This window comes from Schistocerca serialis, chromosome 8, assembly GCF_023864345.2.
Source record: "Schistocerca serialis cubense isolate TAMUIC-IGC-003099 chromosome 8, iqSchSeri2.2, whole genome shotgun sequence".
NCBI lineage: Eukaryota > Metazoa > Arthropoda > Insecta > Orthoptera > Acrididae > Schistocerca > Schistocerca serialis.
This window is the reverse complement of record NC_064645.1, coordinates 573,492,562-573,509,601: the sequence shown is the minus strand read 5'-3', so window position 1 is coordinate 573,509,601 and position 17,040 is coordinate 573,492,562. Positions and strand designations below refer to the sequence as shown.

At 45.3% G+C, this 17,040-nt stretch overlaps 1 protein-coding gene across 1 annotated transcript in view; it reads right to left on the bottom strand.

Annotated features, from left to right (window-relative positions):
- The window catches only part of LOC126417129 (UNC93-like protein MFSD11), a 187,037-nt gene that overhangs the window by 77,485 nt on the left and 92,512 nt on the right, over positions 1-17,040 (bottom strand). The window contains exon 3 of the mRNA XM_050085025.1: positions 15,322-15,491. Coding sequence (XP_049940982.1) covers positions 15,322-15,491 — 170 coding nt within the window. The remainder of the gene's footprint in view (positions 1-15,321; positions 15,492-17,040) is intronic.

The following is a 17,040-nucleotide window of genomic DNA, read 5'->3' as shown; positions in this document are numbered from 1 at the left end:
TTTGTAAGACTGGATGTCATGAACTGATTTATATATATTATGACTGTTGAACACTATTAAGGTAAATACATTGTTTGTTCTCTATCAAAATCTTTCTTTTGCTAACTATATGCCCCTCAGTAGTTAGTGCCTTCAGTAGTTTGAATCTTTTATTTAGCTGGCAGTATTGGCGCTCACTGTATTGCAATAGTTCGAGTAACGAAGATTTTTGTGAGGTAAGTGATTCATGAAGCATATAGGTTAATGTTAGTCAGGGCTAGTCTTTTGCAGGGATTGTTAAAAGTCAGATTGCGTTGCGCTAAAAATATTGTGTGTCAGTTTAGTGATGATCAGAATAAGTAAAGAGAAAACTGTCAGAGTACGTTCAGTTTTACTCAGCTGTTTCAGTATCAAATAACGCAGAAGTTTACCAGCACAGTCTTTCTTTACATACAAAGGGGAAGTTTCAACACCCATGCCCAAGGGAGGACTCGAACCTCCGGCGGGAGGGGCCGCGCAGTCCGTGACATGGCGCCTCAAACCGCCTGGCCACTCCGCGCGGCACAATACGCTGCTAAGACAATTACTCCCTGCCGCTATTACACAGCTATGCCCCAGGGTCAGGTAACAGGATAGGTGCACGAAGGTTCTACAACACTCAAATAAATTAGTAACAAAGTCACACAAACGAGTTAAAAATGTTTACTTATCTTTGTGAGTTGTTGAATAATGAAGTCTGGAACACTGCGTGTAATATAACACAAAAAAGGCCCTCAGTGGCTAAGTGCAAATAATCGTAGGTAAACAGTACACAGCAAATGCAATTTACAACAACTGTCTGTTCACTTCTAAGATTTCACTAACCACATTCCCTGTCTGTCAGCGCTGGACGATGACCTGTAACCAATTAGGCGAGAGCTGCTCTTCTATCTTCCGAGCAGGCTTCTGTCCGCTGTCGTCCGGTCATTGGCGAATTGCGCTCGGCAGGCAACTGGCCGAGGCGAAGCCGATATTTTCAGCCTCAACGCCGCCCGTGGCGCAGGAGGAACTCGCGCAACTGGCTAGTCTATGGCACCAGCACCAGCTCGCGTCTTTGCGCCTGTGGGGCTTTTGCCCTGGCTGTGTCTCGTTCGGACGACACAGCACCTCTAGCCCTTCCTCCACTCACGTTACGGCATCGACGTGCACGACTCAACTGGCGTCGTTAGAGGACCACCAGCAATTTGGAATGGCACACCGTGTTCTTCATCGATGAAAGCAGATTCTGCCTGCACGCAAGTGTTGGTCGTTTGGGCGCACGATGTAGGCCAAGTGAGTGCTGTCTCGTACAGTGCATTCGTCCAAGACACACTGACCCCTCCCGAGGCCTTAAGGTCTGAGGTGCGACAAGCTACAACTCTAGTTAACCTTTGGTGTATCTGGAGGGGATGCTAACCATCGTTTGGTACGTGCAGAATGTTGTCGGGACTATTCTTTTGCCGTTCTTGCAACGGGAAGGTGATGTGTCGTTCCAACAGGATAATGCTCGCCGACGCATTGCCCGTGAAACACTACGTGCCCTACAAGAGTTGCAACAACGTCCTGGCCAGCACCATCTCCAGACTCGTCTTCATTCGAGCACAGGTGGGATATGATGGGACGAGAAGTGACTCGTCAACTAACAGAACTAAGCAAACCGGTCGAACAGGCGTGGCGTAACGTTTCCGAGCACAGTATTCGCCATATGTGTCATCGACTTGATGCGTTGCCGCCCGTGGAGTCTACACCACTTATTAATATGGGTCTTACAGCTTGGGTCGATACTAGTACCTCAGAACCACTTGTGCTATTGACCCGTAACAGTAGATCTTGAGTGAACTGTAAACCTCTAATTTCTTCCGGCACTGAGTTTAGAGACCACATTTCACTTCAGTACAAGGCTACACTCCGGGCAGTTACTTTCGATGTTAATTAATTGCCCTTTTACAGTAACTCTGTTCTTGCTGTTGCAGGTCTCTACTCCCGCCATCATCAACGATTTTGTTGCCCAAATAGCATACCTCATCTTCTATTTTTAATATCTCATTTCCTAAAAATGGTTCAAACGGCTCTGAGCACTATGGGACTTAACATCTGTGGTCATCAGTCCCCTAGAACTTAGAACTACTTAAACCTAACTAACCTAAGGACATCACACACATCCATGCCCGAGGCAGGATTCGAACCTGCGACCGTAGCGGTCACGCGGTTCCAGACTGTAGCGCCTAGAACCGCACGGCCACACCGGCCGGCCTCTCATTTCCTATTCTAATTTTCTAAGCATCAGCTGATTTCATTAGACTCCATTCCATTACCGTTGTTTACTTTTTTTATATTCATCTTATAACCTCTTTTCACAAAACTATCCATTCCTCTCAACTGTTGTTCTATGCTACTGGCTGTCTGTGGCAGACTTACTGTGTCATCGGCAGACCTCAGAGTTTTTGTTTCTCCTGCCTTAACTTTAATTTCCACTCCACATTTCTCCTTGGTTTCCTTCACCAATCGCTCTGAATACAGATTAAATTACATCAGGGTAAGCTTCAACCCCGTCTCACTCCTTCTCAGGTACTGCTTCCCTTTCATGTCCTTCGACTCTTATAATTGCAGTCTGTTGGCTTTACGAGTTACAGATAACCCTTTGCTCGCTATATTTTGTCCCTGATACGTTAAGAATTTCGAAGAGTGTGTTACACTCAGCATTACCAAAAGCTTTCTATAAATCTGCATAGCATGATTTTGTATTCCCAGTGCAGCCTGAAGTTGAGATTCATAGATCTAAACATGTTGCTTCATAAAATAATTTAAGAAGCCAACCAATGTCGTGGCTGGTTGCGGTCCTTAGAAATACCTTCTCATAACATGAGCGTGGGTTTTCCTTTCTTCGGTCTGTTCTTGCAGGTTATAGAGTCAGTATTGCCTGGCGTGTTCCTATATTTCTCCGGGATCCAAACTGATCTTCCTCGGTGTCGGCTTCCACGATTTTCAGTACTCTCATCAAGAGAAGAAAACAAATCCATACATAAATGTGACGCGAATACTTCGTTTCTGAGTTGGTAACGATTTTCTTTAGTAGCGTGAACATAAATATCAAAGCCATATGAACGTTAAAATGGAAAGGTGAACCATCATAATGGGAGAATATGTTGTTGTTGTGGTCTTCAGTCCTGAGACTGGTTTGATGCAGCTCTCCATGCTACTCTATCCTGTGCAAGCTTCTTCATCTCCCAGTACCTACTGCAACCTACATTCTTCTGAATCTGCTTAGTGTATTCATCTCTTGGTTTCCCTCTACGATTTTTACCCTCCACGCTGCCCTCCAATGCTAACTTTGTGATCCCTTGATGCCTCAAAACGTGTCCTACCAACCGATCCCTCCTTCTAGTCAAGTTGTGCCACAAACTTCTCTTCTCCCCAATCCTATTCAATACCTCCTCATTAGTTACGTGATCTACCCGCCTTATCTTCAGCATTCTTCTGTAGCACCACATTTCGAAAGCTTCTATTCTCTTCTTGTCCAAACTAGTTATCGTCCATGTTTCACTTCCATACATGGCTACACTCCATACAAATACTTTCAGAAACGACTTCCTGACACTTAAATCTATACTCGATGTTAACAAATTTCTCTTCTTCGGAAACGATTTCCTTGCCATTGCCAGTCTACATTTTATATCCTCTCTACTTCGACCATCATCGGTTATTTTACTCCCTAAATAGCAAAACTCCTTTACTACTTTAAGTGTCTCATTTCCTAATCTAATCCCCTCAGCATCACCCGATTTAATTTGACTACATTCCATTATCCTCGTTTTGCTTTTGTTGATGTTCATCTTATATCCTCCTTTCAAGACACTGTCCATTCCGTTCAACTGCTCTTCCAAGTCCTTTGCTGTCTCTGACAGAATTACAATGTCATCGGCGAACCTCAAAGTTTTTACTTCTTCTCCATGAATTTTAATACCTACTCCGAATTTTTCTTTTGTTTCCTTTACTGCTTGCTCAATATACAGATCGAATAACATCGGGGAGAGGCTACAACCCTGTCACACTCCCTTCCCAACCACTGCTGCCCTTTCATGCCCCTCGACTCTTATAACTGCCATCTGGTTTCTGTACAAATTGTAAATAGCCTTTCGCTCCCTGTATTTGACGCCTGCCACCTTCAGAATTTGAAAGAGAGTATTCCAGTTAACGTTGTCAAAAGCTTTCTCTAAGTCTACGAAAAAACCACATGAAGTTGTGGAACATGAGAGGGGCTGTCCAAAATGTAATGTGTTTTGTGCAGTTTCACGGGGAAAGGTGTATGGTCCAGTTTCCTTTGCCGAGAACACTGTTACAGGAAGCACGTATCTCGATATGCTTGAAAACTTCCTTTTCCCACTGTTGGAGACTGATTCGAACGACCTCATTAACAAACAGGATGGGGCACCACAACACTGGCATCTGGAAGTGCGGGAATTTTTAAGTTGAAGGATTACTGACCGATGGATCGGTCGCACTGGACTAAAAGATTCAGCCCTACATTACTCTCCTCCAACGTCATCGCTATTGACTGTAGGGGATTATTTCTTGCGGGGGGTTTATGAAAGACTCTGTTTATATGCCTCCATTACCAACAACAATGAATGATACGAGCAGCTGCTGCGGAAGCTGTAACTCAAGACATGCTCGCAGCAGTGTGGTAGCAATTTGAATACCGCATAGACATATGCGGTGCATCTCAAGGGCGGGCACATTGAACACCTATGAAAAGGTACGAAAAAAACTTTTTGGTTTTCCCGTTCTTAAAAAAAAAAAAATTCATTGTATATGTTTATTAGTTTCAGAAATATGGACGTGCCAAATCGGATGACTCTTTTTGATACTCATTGTGTTACATAGAAAAGCTATAGATTTATCACCTTCCCCTACAAGGTTTTCACTAGAACTATCACCAGCCACGTACAAAAAAACAACTGGTTTTTAATGGAAATGAGCGTTTGGCGTCATTGGCCTGGAGGCCCCTTGTGGGGCAGGTCCGGCTGCCTCGGTGCAGGTCTTATTACATTCGACGCCACATTGGGCGATCTGCGCGTCGGATGGGGATGAAATGATGATGAAGACAACACAACACCCAGTCCCTGAGCGGAGAAAATCTCCGACCCAGCCGGGACTCGAATGGGACGGCAATCCGTCACGCTGACCACTCAGCTATCTTTTTTTTTTTTAATTCCACAAAAACAGTAACAAGAATGGCTACAATGAAATGACATAAATAAGGCGACAGATAATTGCAGTCATAAATTACAGCATTCAAAGAATGAGTCTTTAGTAGTAGCACAGTTTAGCACCTTCACTGTCACCTTCAACTGGTGGCAGTTCAGCACGGCACATTTTCTTCTTCTGCAGCCTGAGGTTCCTCATCATCTTTTACCAGACACAAATTAATCATTCAGTAAATCCTTGATGTGTGTTCCTTCCAGGGTAAATTACGTGGACGGAAGAGTAGTCCCGAACAGCGACATCGCAAAGTCCTTCACTGCCTTGTTATTTTTGTCAGTTCCAGCCTTCTAAACGCATCCATAGGGAGTTCAAGATCTTCCTTTAGAACAGACACCAGATGTTTGTCGCCATATTCTTGTATCTGCTGTACTACTGATTTATTTTTCATGTGTGACTTGCAAGTGAGGTTAGGGTCGGGAACGTGACCCAACCCATTGGTTCAAATGGCTCTGGGCACTACGGGACTCAACTGCTGAGGTCATAAGTCCCCTAGAACGTAGAACTACCTAAACCTAACTAACCGAAGGACATTACACGCATCCATGCCCGAGGCAGGATTCGAACCTGCGACCGTAGCGGTCGTGCGGTTCCAGACTGTAGCGCCTAGAACCGCTCGGCCACTCCGGCCGGCCCCAACCCATTCCCTCTCTACTAGGAATCCAGTTCCTAACCTATACCCATTCTGTTGAAGACAATTCGGAGCATGTTTCCGTATTTATTATTGTGATTCTGATATTTAAGTATTTTCTCCAATTCATTTTCCATATACATCTTGTATTCAATATGTTCATCGCTCCCAATATTGTTAAAAACATAACTTGTATATTTGCCCATTAACCAAATCACTGCGTTATTTTTTGCCTGAGGGTAGTAACTTTCCTCTGGTCTGAAGAAAATGTTAGTCGATACATCGTTTGCTTAAGTTCTTGTTATTTGAGCAGTTTTCTCCCTGGTCCTCCTGATAATCCGATCTCCACATGTGTAAGGATGAGGCACACTATCAACGAGGTTGCATTTGCTGCAGAGGTTTGTGTCACTTAAACCGATGGCAAAGAGACGCTCATTAGTGCTGATGATGTTATTGACTACCTTGTACCACGCTGTTCTCACGTCAGACGAAAGAACATCACAACTGATATTTTTCCAGACCACATTCCATTCTATTCCAGCATATTTAGTTTCTATGTTATTTTTCCGTTCATGTTTCCGTCTTTCACCTAAAATCGCCTTTGCTGTAACGTTTTTGGAGTTTAAAAGCTTTTTGCTGAGATAACTTAGTTCAAGATAATACTCCCTAATGTGCTTCAGCTTAAAACTTATTTTTTGTATATTTATCGGCGGCTCTACACTTTCTGGCCTGACAGCATCGTATAGTTTTGCTGTAATGCACCCTGGATCATTACACATTATGCTCCATGTTCGTTTGACATACAATGCCATCGCTTTCGACTTGATGTCGGTTAGACCCATTCCTCCATTGCTTGGATCCACTGCTGTCTTCACCGGCACTCGAAACAATTCCCCTTTCCTCAAGAACTTTGCTAAGGTGGACATGATCGTCTTCGCCACCATTGATGGAATGGGGAGAACCTGTGCTATGTAGTAGGCCTTGGATAAAATATACGTGTTGATAAACAGTATTCTCTGGAACTGGTCTATGCTACGTTGACAGTTTTCAATCAAAGCTCCCATGATTTTTCTTGCCACCTCCTGCCAATTTATTGCTATCATTTTTAAAAGGGAAGTTGTCAATGTCATTTCAAGAGCTTTATGTTCATTAACATGGTTCGCCCACTCAATGCGCAAGTTAGCAAGCCGCTTTATATTTATAAATTTACTTTTATTTTCATTTACCCTCGCACCTGATGCGGAGCAGTATTTTGCGAGTACCATCTCTAGTTGCGTCACATCTGTTTGGTCTCTGATGATTACTCCTACATCGTCAGCGTAAGCACCTACACGGTCTTTGTTCCTTGAATGGTAATGCCTGTCAGCCTGTGCTGTAGCTGTCTCAAGAAAGGTTCCAGCGTTATAACGAACAGGAGCATGGATAAGGGGCTTCCTTGGGTAACACCCCTTTTTATTTCAATTTTTTTTGTCAGTTGACAGTTAACGGAGATTTGTGCAGTAACACCCATTGCCATGTTCTTGATGATGTCGATGGTTTTTGGCAGGAAGTCCATTCGGCGCATTGTCTCTATCAGGTATTTGTGATCAATTTGATCAAATGCCTTATGGGAGTCTATAAAAAGCAGTCCACATTTTATGTTACTTGCCTGAGCTAGCGCAATGACATCGCGGTACAAAGCCGCAGTTTGTAAAAACGTCCTTCTAAAAGCACAAGTCTGCTGTTGGCCTATGATGTCAGCGGTGCATGGTGTAAAGCGCTTGTTAATTAGTCGAGCTATAATTTTATAATCTGAATTTAAAAGCGAAATCGGCCGTAGGTTGTTTATTTTTTTGCAGCCTCTGTTCTTAGGGATCAACATCATTTTGCATTGTTTGAACTCTGCAGGCACTGGCTTTCCTTGTAAGACTTCATTGACAATTTCAATGAACTTTTCTCTTATTAGGGTCCAAAATCGTTTATAGAATTCAATGGGCAGTCCGTCAGGTCCTGGAGATTTTCTAGCAGGGCAGCTGCACACGATTTCTAATACATCTTCCTCGGTGATGTCCGAAGAAATGTTCTCATCATCATCTCGCGATATTCGTGGAAGATATGTACCAAAGAGCTCATCGTATTCTTCTTCGTTTGTTTCCCCTGACGCATACATACGTTCATAGTACGCTGAGATCTCTTTAATTATTTCCTTCTGGGTGGTGATTATGGTACCATCATCTATATGAAGTTCATCCATGAAACTTCTATTCTTGGCGTATCTGACAAGGTGGTACAATGCAGCAGTCTCATCTTCAGTGACTGACTTTGCTTTGGATTTTATTTTAAGTCCCTCCAGTTCCTTACGTTTCAGACTTATTAAGTTTGCTTTTATTTTCTTGATGTCTTTTAATCTTGTAGGAATTGCATATGTCTGATCGTAGAGGTCCCTGAGCACGCTGTAGTAGAATTCTACAGTCTGTTTCCTTTCTCTGGCCATATCTATACTAGAAGATATTAAAACTTTCCTTAGCTTCGGTTTCGCTCGTTGGGTCCACCATTCTATCACACTTGGAAAGTTGTTCAGTGAACGTAGACACATTTCCCAAGCTCTGGTTAGGACACCTTCTAAGTCTTCTTCTGATAATAACGATATATTTAGATTCCACTGGCTTCTTACTCTTCGGGTAGGTTGTGGTGTTAAATTTACGCAGGTCAACAACGCACTGTGATCGGAAAAACTAACGGGAACAGTTTCTGTTTTCAGTACTTTATCTGCTAAATTTTCCGATACGTAAATTCTGTCAATTCTACTACAGGAATTCGCAACAATATGAGTGAAGTTCACTATTGTTGGGTATTTTATTTCCCACGCATCTTTTAATTTTAAATCAACAACAAGACGTCTCAAGTCAGTTGAGTAATTGAAGTTCGGGATTTGATCCTTTCGACTCAATACACAATTAAAATCTCCCCCTATTATAAGTTGGAGGGGGTTTTTCCTCAGTAAATAAATTACGCTTTCATTAAAGAATGTGGCTCTTGCAGCTCTATTACTGCTGCCAGAAGGAGCATATAAATTGACTATAGAACTCCTGCTACATTTATTCCAATACGTCGCCCCGATTATAATTTATCAACGTCATGTACGGGGATGCCTTCTCTAACTAAAATGGCCGTGCCAACATTCGTTTCAGTGGAAATATTGTAAAAATCAACGTAATTGGAAAAATTTGATTGTGGGAATACCACTTCCTGTAGGAGAGCAATATTCGTCGCTGACTCATACAGAAACTGTTTCAGAGCAGCTATTTTAACATCCGACTGTATCCTATTAATGTTTAACGTGGTAATCGTATATGACTGTAACATAGGGGAGTGACCTTTTTTCCCGCTAGTCTTATCATTTCATGCCACTCCATACCGGATACTTCCTGAGAATCTGACTGGAGACCATCGTCACGGTTTGTATTAGAACCTTTCTTTTTACTTTTCTTACGGTTTGCACTGACACTGGCCTTCACCGAATGTCTGCTCCGCCCACCCCCTGAGTAGTTTTCCACCGAGGGCGGTGTCGGCGGATCTGAGGGGCAGTCGTGTGCCACCATTTCGTCTGCCAAAGGCGGCGTAGAAGCAGTTTGCAAACATTCTTCCAATGCCCCAACACTTCTATGAACACTTTCGTTTACTGTTTGCGTGTTATTGCTGTAAAACTCCGCCTTTTCGTATTGGGATTTGGGCTGTGACGTCGCCTGTTGTTGACAGTCACTCGCTACCTCGTCATGTTTGCTTTCAGTTGCATCCGCGAGTGAATCTGTCTGCATTGATTGACGTACGGGTACTGCAGCGCGGGGTTGTGGCGTCACCAAGAGCAGCGCATTGCCATCTACTGGCGCGTCCAGCGCTACAGAATGGGACTGTGATGTCACTTCGACCTGTGCGGGTGATGGTGGCGTATTCGATTTGTCTACTGATGTACTTGACTCAGAGTTCGAATCTATGCTGACAATATTGTGTGAAACAGTTTCCAGTACTGTTTTCTGAATGTCACCTACAGCTTTCAGCGACAGATTGATATCTCCTTCTTCTGTGCTACTGCCGTCACAAGTTCGACGTCTCTTGTTAGTGGCTATACTACTTTTTCCAGCCGGATTGTCTACAGTGTCTTTCCTGAGAAAAGGTGGAAATGCTTCAAGAGTATTTTGTGGCCTGTCGTCTTCATTCCCCGTAATGTTGGAAACTTCACCACCCGTCATCTGATTTTCAGTCACAAGATCAGCCAGTGTTAACCTTTTACGCTGTTGTAAATTATTCTGCAATACAAACACCTTTTTTGGACAGTTTTGCCGGAGATGCATACTTTCATTACATACACTCCTGGAAATTGAAATAAGAACACTGTGAATTCATTGTCCCAGGAAGGGGAAACTTTATTGACACATTCCTGGGGTCAGATACATCACATGATCACACTGACAGAACCACAGGCACATAGACACAGGCAACAGAGCATGCACAATGTCGGCACTAGTACAGTGTATATCCACCTTTCGCAGCAATGCAGGCTGCTATTCTCCCATGGAGACGATCGTAGAGATGCTGGATGTAGTCCTGTGGAACGGCTTGCCATGCCATTTCCACCTGGCGCCTCAGTTGGACCAGCGTTCGTGCTGGACGTGCAGACCGCGTGAGACGACGCTTCATCCAGTCCCAAACATGCTCAATGGGGGACAGATCCGGAGATCTTGCTGGCCAGGGTAGTTGACTTACACCTTCTAGAGAACGTTGGGTGGCACGGGATACATGCGGACGTGCATTGTCCTGTTGGAACAGCAAGTTCCCTTGCCGGTCTAGGAATGGTAGAACGATGGGTTCGATGACGGTTTGGATGTACCGTGCACTATTCAGTGTCCCCTCGACGATCACCAGTGGTGTACGGCCAGTGTAGGAGATCGCTCCCCACACCATGATGCCGGGTGTTGGCCCTGTGTGCCTCGGTCGTATGCAGTCCTGATTGTGGCGCTCACCTGCACGGCGCCAAACACGCATACGACCATCATTGGCACCAAGGCAGTAGCGACTCTCATCGCTGAAGACGACACGTCTCCATTCGTCCCTCCATTCACGCCTGTCGCGACACCACTGGAGGCGGGCTGCACGATGTTGGGGCGTGAGCGGAAGACGGCCTAACGGTGTGCGGGACCGTAGCCCAGCTTCATGGAGACGGTTGCGAATGGTCCTCGCCGATACCCCAGGAGCAACAGTGTCGCTAATTTGCTGGGAAGTGGCGGTGCGGTCCCCTACGGCACTGCGTAGGATTCTACGGTCTTGGCGTGCATCCGTGCGTCGCTGCGGTCCGGTCCCAGGTCGACGGGCACGTGCACCTTCCGCCGACCACTGGCGACAACATCGATGTACTGTGGAGACCTCACACCCCACGTGTTGAGCAATTCGGCGGTACGTCCACCCGGCCTCCCGCATGCCCACTATACGCCCTCGCTCAAAGTCCGTCAACTGCACATACGGTTCACGTCCACGCTGTCGCGGCATGCTACCAGTGTTAAAGACTGCGATGGAGCTCCGTATGCCACGGCAAACTGGCTGACACTGACGGCGGCGGTGCACAAATGCTGCGCAGCTAGCGCCATTCGACGGCCAACACCGCGGTTCCTGGTGTGTCCGCTGTGCCGTGCGTGTGATCATTGCTTGTACAGCCCTCTCGCAGTGTCCGGAGCAAGTATGGTGGGTCTGACACACCGGTGTCAATGTGTTCTTTTTTCCATTTCCAGGAGTGTATATGGCAAGTGAAAGTCTGTCCATTGTACACTCCTGGAAATGACTCCTCACTCGAAATCACTAGTACCCAATCATATACCGTCCAGCAGCGTTGCCCTTTAAGCATCTCAAATGGCCCTTAGCCCTGACTACAGAAATGCGTCCCTTGTGAGGAGCTGCACGGCCATTGTACCCGATTCTTTTAAAATCCCTTTGCACAGTCATCGTGCTAGGTGGACTGCTAGTAGCTCTGTCGAACTCACCAGTGATTCCTCCAGCTTATTCCATGCGATTTTTTACAACCAAACTCCTCAATGCTCGACGATCCCTATTCGCTAGTACACTTGGTCTGCGTGATCTTGGTTCACCCGTGGCTGTTCCTTAGTGTTTTCGATCCACAGTCACGTCACCAACAGTCGACTTCGGCAGCTTGGGAAGCATTAAAACGCCCCTGACGCATTTCTTACCCCGGTGATATCCAATGTCTAGTCTAATTTCGAAGTAACTGAGTTCTCGTGGTCGACCCATTCTGCTGTTGCTGACAATATTTTCTCCCTCATTTTTGTATTGGAGGGTGCCCCACCTGTGACATCTATCGGTCAATTCCGCGTTACGTGTGGGCACCACGGTATTTTTGATCACAAAGTGTACAACACTGCCACAAAATCCACTAGACTTCATTAGGAATGCGGGAAATTCAGAACAGAAGAGGTAAGGTCCCTAAAGTGGGAGTACGTATTAACGAACCATATCTGAACCATATTCGTTTCGAAGGTGGCATTGCAATTTTACCCTACAGTGCAGAGAAACTGCAACTGCTAATCACAGAATTTTATAGAGTAAATTATAATTTGGGCCAAAGGTGATTTAGAGCAAGACTAAAATAACGTTTTTGGTTTTAGATGCCGGCCGCTGTGGCCGAGTGATTCTAGGCGCTTCAGTCCGGAACCGCGCTGCTGCTACGGTCGCAGGTTCGAATCCTGCCTCGGGCATGGATGTGTGTGATGTCCTTCGGTTAGTTAGGTTTAAGTAGTTCTAAGTCTAGGGGACTGATGACCTCAGATGTTAAGTCCCATAGGCCTTAGAGCCATTTGAACCATTTTTTGGTTTTAGATCGGTAGGAGATGCCGACTTAATTTCTGTATAAACTAGGGAAAAAATATGGAGTGAAGTCCTATTGATACACTAAATACCGGCAGTTTTCAAAACCAAGCTTACTATAGGAAATTTACAATCAGTGCGTGTTCCCAGTTTTAACTTGCGGTTGTGAAACGTGGACGTTTAGGACAGAATGCAACGAAAAGCTGAACAATGGAGAAATGTTTGTTGGCAAGTAGAGACGTATGGAAAGTAATGGATCGGTGATTACACTGGAATGCAAGGCGTCAGTGTGACTGTAATGGAGCTGGGTGGGACATACCCCAGGAGAAAATGTTATGGGTGGACCAAGGAAGTTCTCTGCTGGATTACAAGAGGTAGCAAAAGATCTAGGCGACGATCTAGTACACAGGAGGAGGGCATATTGCATTAGAAGATGTACAGGAATAACATGAGGTTGTATCAAAAGTGGGTCGTTCGCGAAGCAGGAGGTCCATAGGAACGGTTTGCTACACTGAACAGAGATACCGAGGAACGACTTCCAAGAAATAGTCGTTGACCGTTTCCTTCACGTCGGTCTCGTTCCCGCCTCAGTCTCGTCATTTTTAGCGTGGTAACTCGTTCCATTTCCACTATTCTTATTCAGTACGCAGTTGTATTTCCCCTCTTTCATTGTGTTCCCCCGTTCATTTCAGTCCATTATCTAAACTCAACTTTTCGTCCTTCGTGCAAACCAGCGTCCACGACTAGTAATTTACAACTGCTTAGTAATTAAATATTAAAATTAAAACTAGAAATCCCGATTCAGTGGAATTTACTTTTCGGCATGCAAGTCTGTGTTTTTGAAAACAAGGTGCCCATAAATTCAACTTTAGCTATAGCAAATAATATTTTTATCAGTTACAATGTTTAAGTTTCTATATATACACTGAAGCGCCAAAAAAACTGGTATATGCACCCGTATTCAAATACAGACACTTGTAAACAGGCAGAATACCGCGCTGCGATCGGCAACGCCCGTATGAGACGACAAGTGTCTGGTGCGGTTGTTAGATTGATTACTGCTGCTACAATGGCAGGTTATCGTCTTAACTGAGTTTGAACGTAGTGTTATAGTCTGCGCACGAGGATGGGATACAGCATCTCCGAGGTAGCGGTGAGCCATCCGAAGTGGCCGTGCGGTTCTGGGCGCTGCAGTCTGGAACCAAGCGACCGCTACGGTCGCAGGTTCGAATACTGCCTCGGGCATGGATGTGTGTGATGTCCTTAGGTTAGTTAGGTTTAATTAGTTCTAAGTTCTAGGCGACTGATGACCTCAGAAGTTAAGTCGCATAGTGCTCAGAGCCATTTGAACCATTTGAACCAAGGTAGCGGTGAAGCGGGGATTTTCCCGTACGACTATTTCACGAGTGTACTGTGAATATCAGGAATACGGAAAAAAATCAAATCTCCGACATAGCTGCGGCTGGAAAAAGATCCTACAACAACGGGATCCACGACGACTGAAGAGAATCGTTCAGCGTGATAGAAGTGCAACCTTTCCGCAAATTGCTGCAGTTTTCAGTGCTGTGCCATCAACAGGTGTTTCAACGAAACAGCGTCGATAAGGGCTTTCGGAGCCGAATGCCCACTCGTGTATCCTTGGCGACTGCACGACACAAAGTTTTACGCCTCGCCTGGGTTCGTCAACACCGACAGTGGACTGATAATGACTGGAAACATGTTGCCTGGTCGGAGGAGTCTCGTCCCCGGTCCCCAACGAACGAAAGGACTCGCGTCGTATACAGTCACAAAACACAAAACCGGTCCAGTCGAGTACCAGTTAAGTATCAGTCTGAACTAAGGCGGAACATGTAACGGATATTGTGTCAATAGCATGTGTTTCCAGAGCCATTTGTCGGAAAATCTCAAAACTATCTCGCCATTCACCTAGAAACTAACATTAATTGCGCTCCCTCCCTTCTAACTCAGATCAGGGTAGGCTATTGTCATGGATACAGTACTCGTAATATTTCATTTTCACTTTTTAAAACCGATACAGCATTACGCAAATAGATAAAAAAGAAACCGTGAATGAGTAAATCCCGAAAAAGGACCGGTCGCCAGTGAACTGGTTCTCAAAACTAAACGGCCCATCTCGTTCCTATGGCTGAAGACAATAACACATTGACGCGCTGTAAAGTCTGAGGGAGGCCTTTCTCCTGATCGAGAGAGGTGGCGCTGTGGCTAGCACACTGGACTCGCATTCGGGAGGACGACGGTTCAATCCCGCGTCCCGCTATCCTGATTTAGGTTTTCCGTGTTTTCCCTCAATCGCTCTAGGCAAATGCTGGGGTGGTTCCTTTGAAAGGGCATGGCCGACTTCCTTCCTCTTCCTTCCCTAATCCGATGAGACCGGTGACCTCGCTGTCTGGTCTCCTCCCCCAAAAACAACCCAACCTTTCTCCTGCTCTGGATGACAAGTAGTTGCTGCTGACATATCTTCCACAGCAAAGAAGCACGCACACACACACACACACACACACGCACACACACACAGAGAGAGAGAGAGAGAGAGAGAGAGAGAGAGAGAGAGCGCTACCAACCCGTAGGTGAGGGCGCCCACATCCATGGCGAGCCTGGGCCCCGTGACGCTTATGATGGACGGTGTTAGCCAGTTGGACAGCGACAGCACGGCGTAGAGGATGGCCAGGCTGCTGTAGCCGTCCCCCGAGAACGAAGGGTCGTCGCCGTGGATGCTGTCCAGGATCGTCTTCTGCAAAAACGTACCGCAGTTCCATCACTCTGATTGCTCCTATTCACAAAAGCAAACTTCGATACAAGTATAGCTCTGCACAGGTGTAATAGTGAGTGACAGCAAGCGCCCTGACCCCGCACTAGTGTCTAGTCTAGCGTAACGCGCTCTCTCTAAAATTCGAAAATGGCAACGCTGAGCGTCCCTAGTTGCATAGGTCGAGTGTCAGTAACGATACGGTGTGGTCGGCCAGAGTGGCCGAGCAGTTCTAGGCGCTACAGTCTGGAACCGCGCGACGGCTACGGTCGTAGGTTCGAATCCTGCCTCGGGCATGGATGTGTGTGATGTCCTTAGGTTAGTTAGGTTTAAGTAGTTCTAAGTTCTAGGGGACTGATGACCTCAGAAGTTAAGTCCCATAGTGCTCAGAGCCATTTGAACCATTTGATACGGTGTGAAGATTTTCGCGCAGTTCTTATTTTCCATTCCTTGTTGTTGTTGTTGTGGTCTTCAGTCCAGAGACTGGTTTGATGCAGCTCTCCATGCTACTCTATCCTGTGCAAGCTTCTTCATCTCCCAGTACCTACTGCAACCCACATCCTTCTGAATCTGTTTAGTATATTCATCTCTTGGCCTCCCTCCACAATTTTTACCCTCCACGCTGCCCTCCAATACTAAACTGGTGATCCCTTGATGCCTCAGAACATGCCCTACAAACCTATCCCTTCTTCTAGTCAAGTTGTGCCACAAACTTCTCTTCTCCCCAATCCTATTCAATACCTCCTCATTAGTTATGTGATCTACCCATCTAATCTTCAGCATTCTTCTGTAGCACCGCATTTCGGAAGCTTCTATTTTCTTCTTGTCTGAACTATTTATCGTCCATGTTTCACTTCCATACATGGCTACACTCTATACAAATACTTTCAGAAACGACTTCCTGACACTTAAATGTGTACCTGATGTTAACAACTTTCTCTACTTCAGAAACGCTTTTCTTGCCATTGCCAGTCTACATTTTATATCCTCTCTACTTCGACCATCATCAGTTATTTTGCTCCCCAAATAACAAAACTCATTTACTACTTTAAGCGTCTCATTTCCTAATCTAATTCCCGCCCCATCACCCGATTTAATTCGACTGCATTCCATTAACCTCGTTTTGCTTTTGTTGCTGTTCATCCCCTTATTGAGTTATTATTTTCGGCAGTTTGACTCGAAGTAAAAAACTGTATCTCGTGGTATTAATTGTGCAACTTACGAGGGTTGGAACTTAAATAGTGGCAACTATTTATTCACAACCGATACAAAAGAGTTACATGTCTGCACCTGTTACTGTCCTTCAAAATAGTCACCAGCGTTGTACAGAACACGTTGCCCAGCGATGTGGAGGGCGTAGTATACCGTTAGCAAAAAAATGGTTCAAATGGCTCTGAGAACTATGTGACTTAACTTCTGAGGTCATCAGTCGCCTAGAACTTAGAACTAATTAAACCTAACTAACCTAAGGACAACACACACATCCAAGCCCGTGGCAGGATTCGAACCTGCGACCGTAGCGGTCACGCGGTTC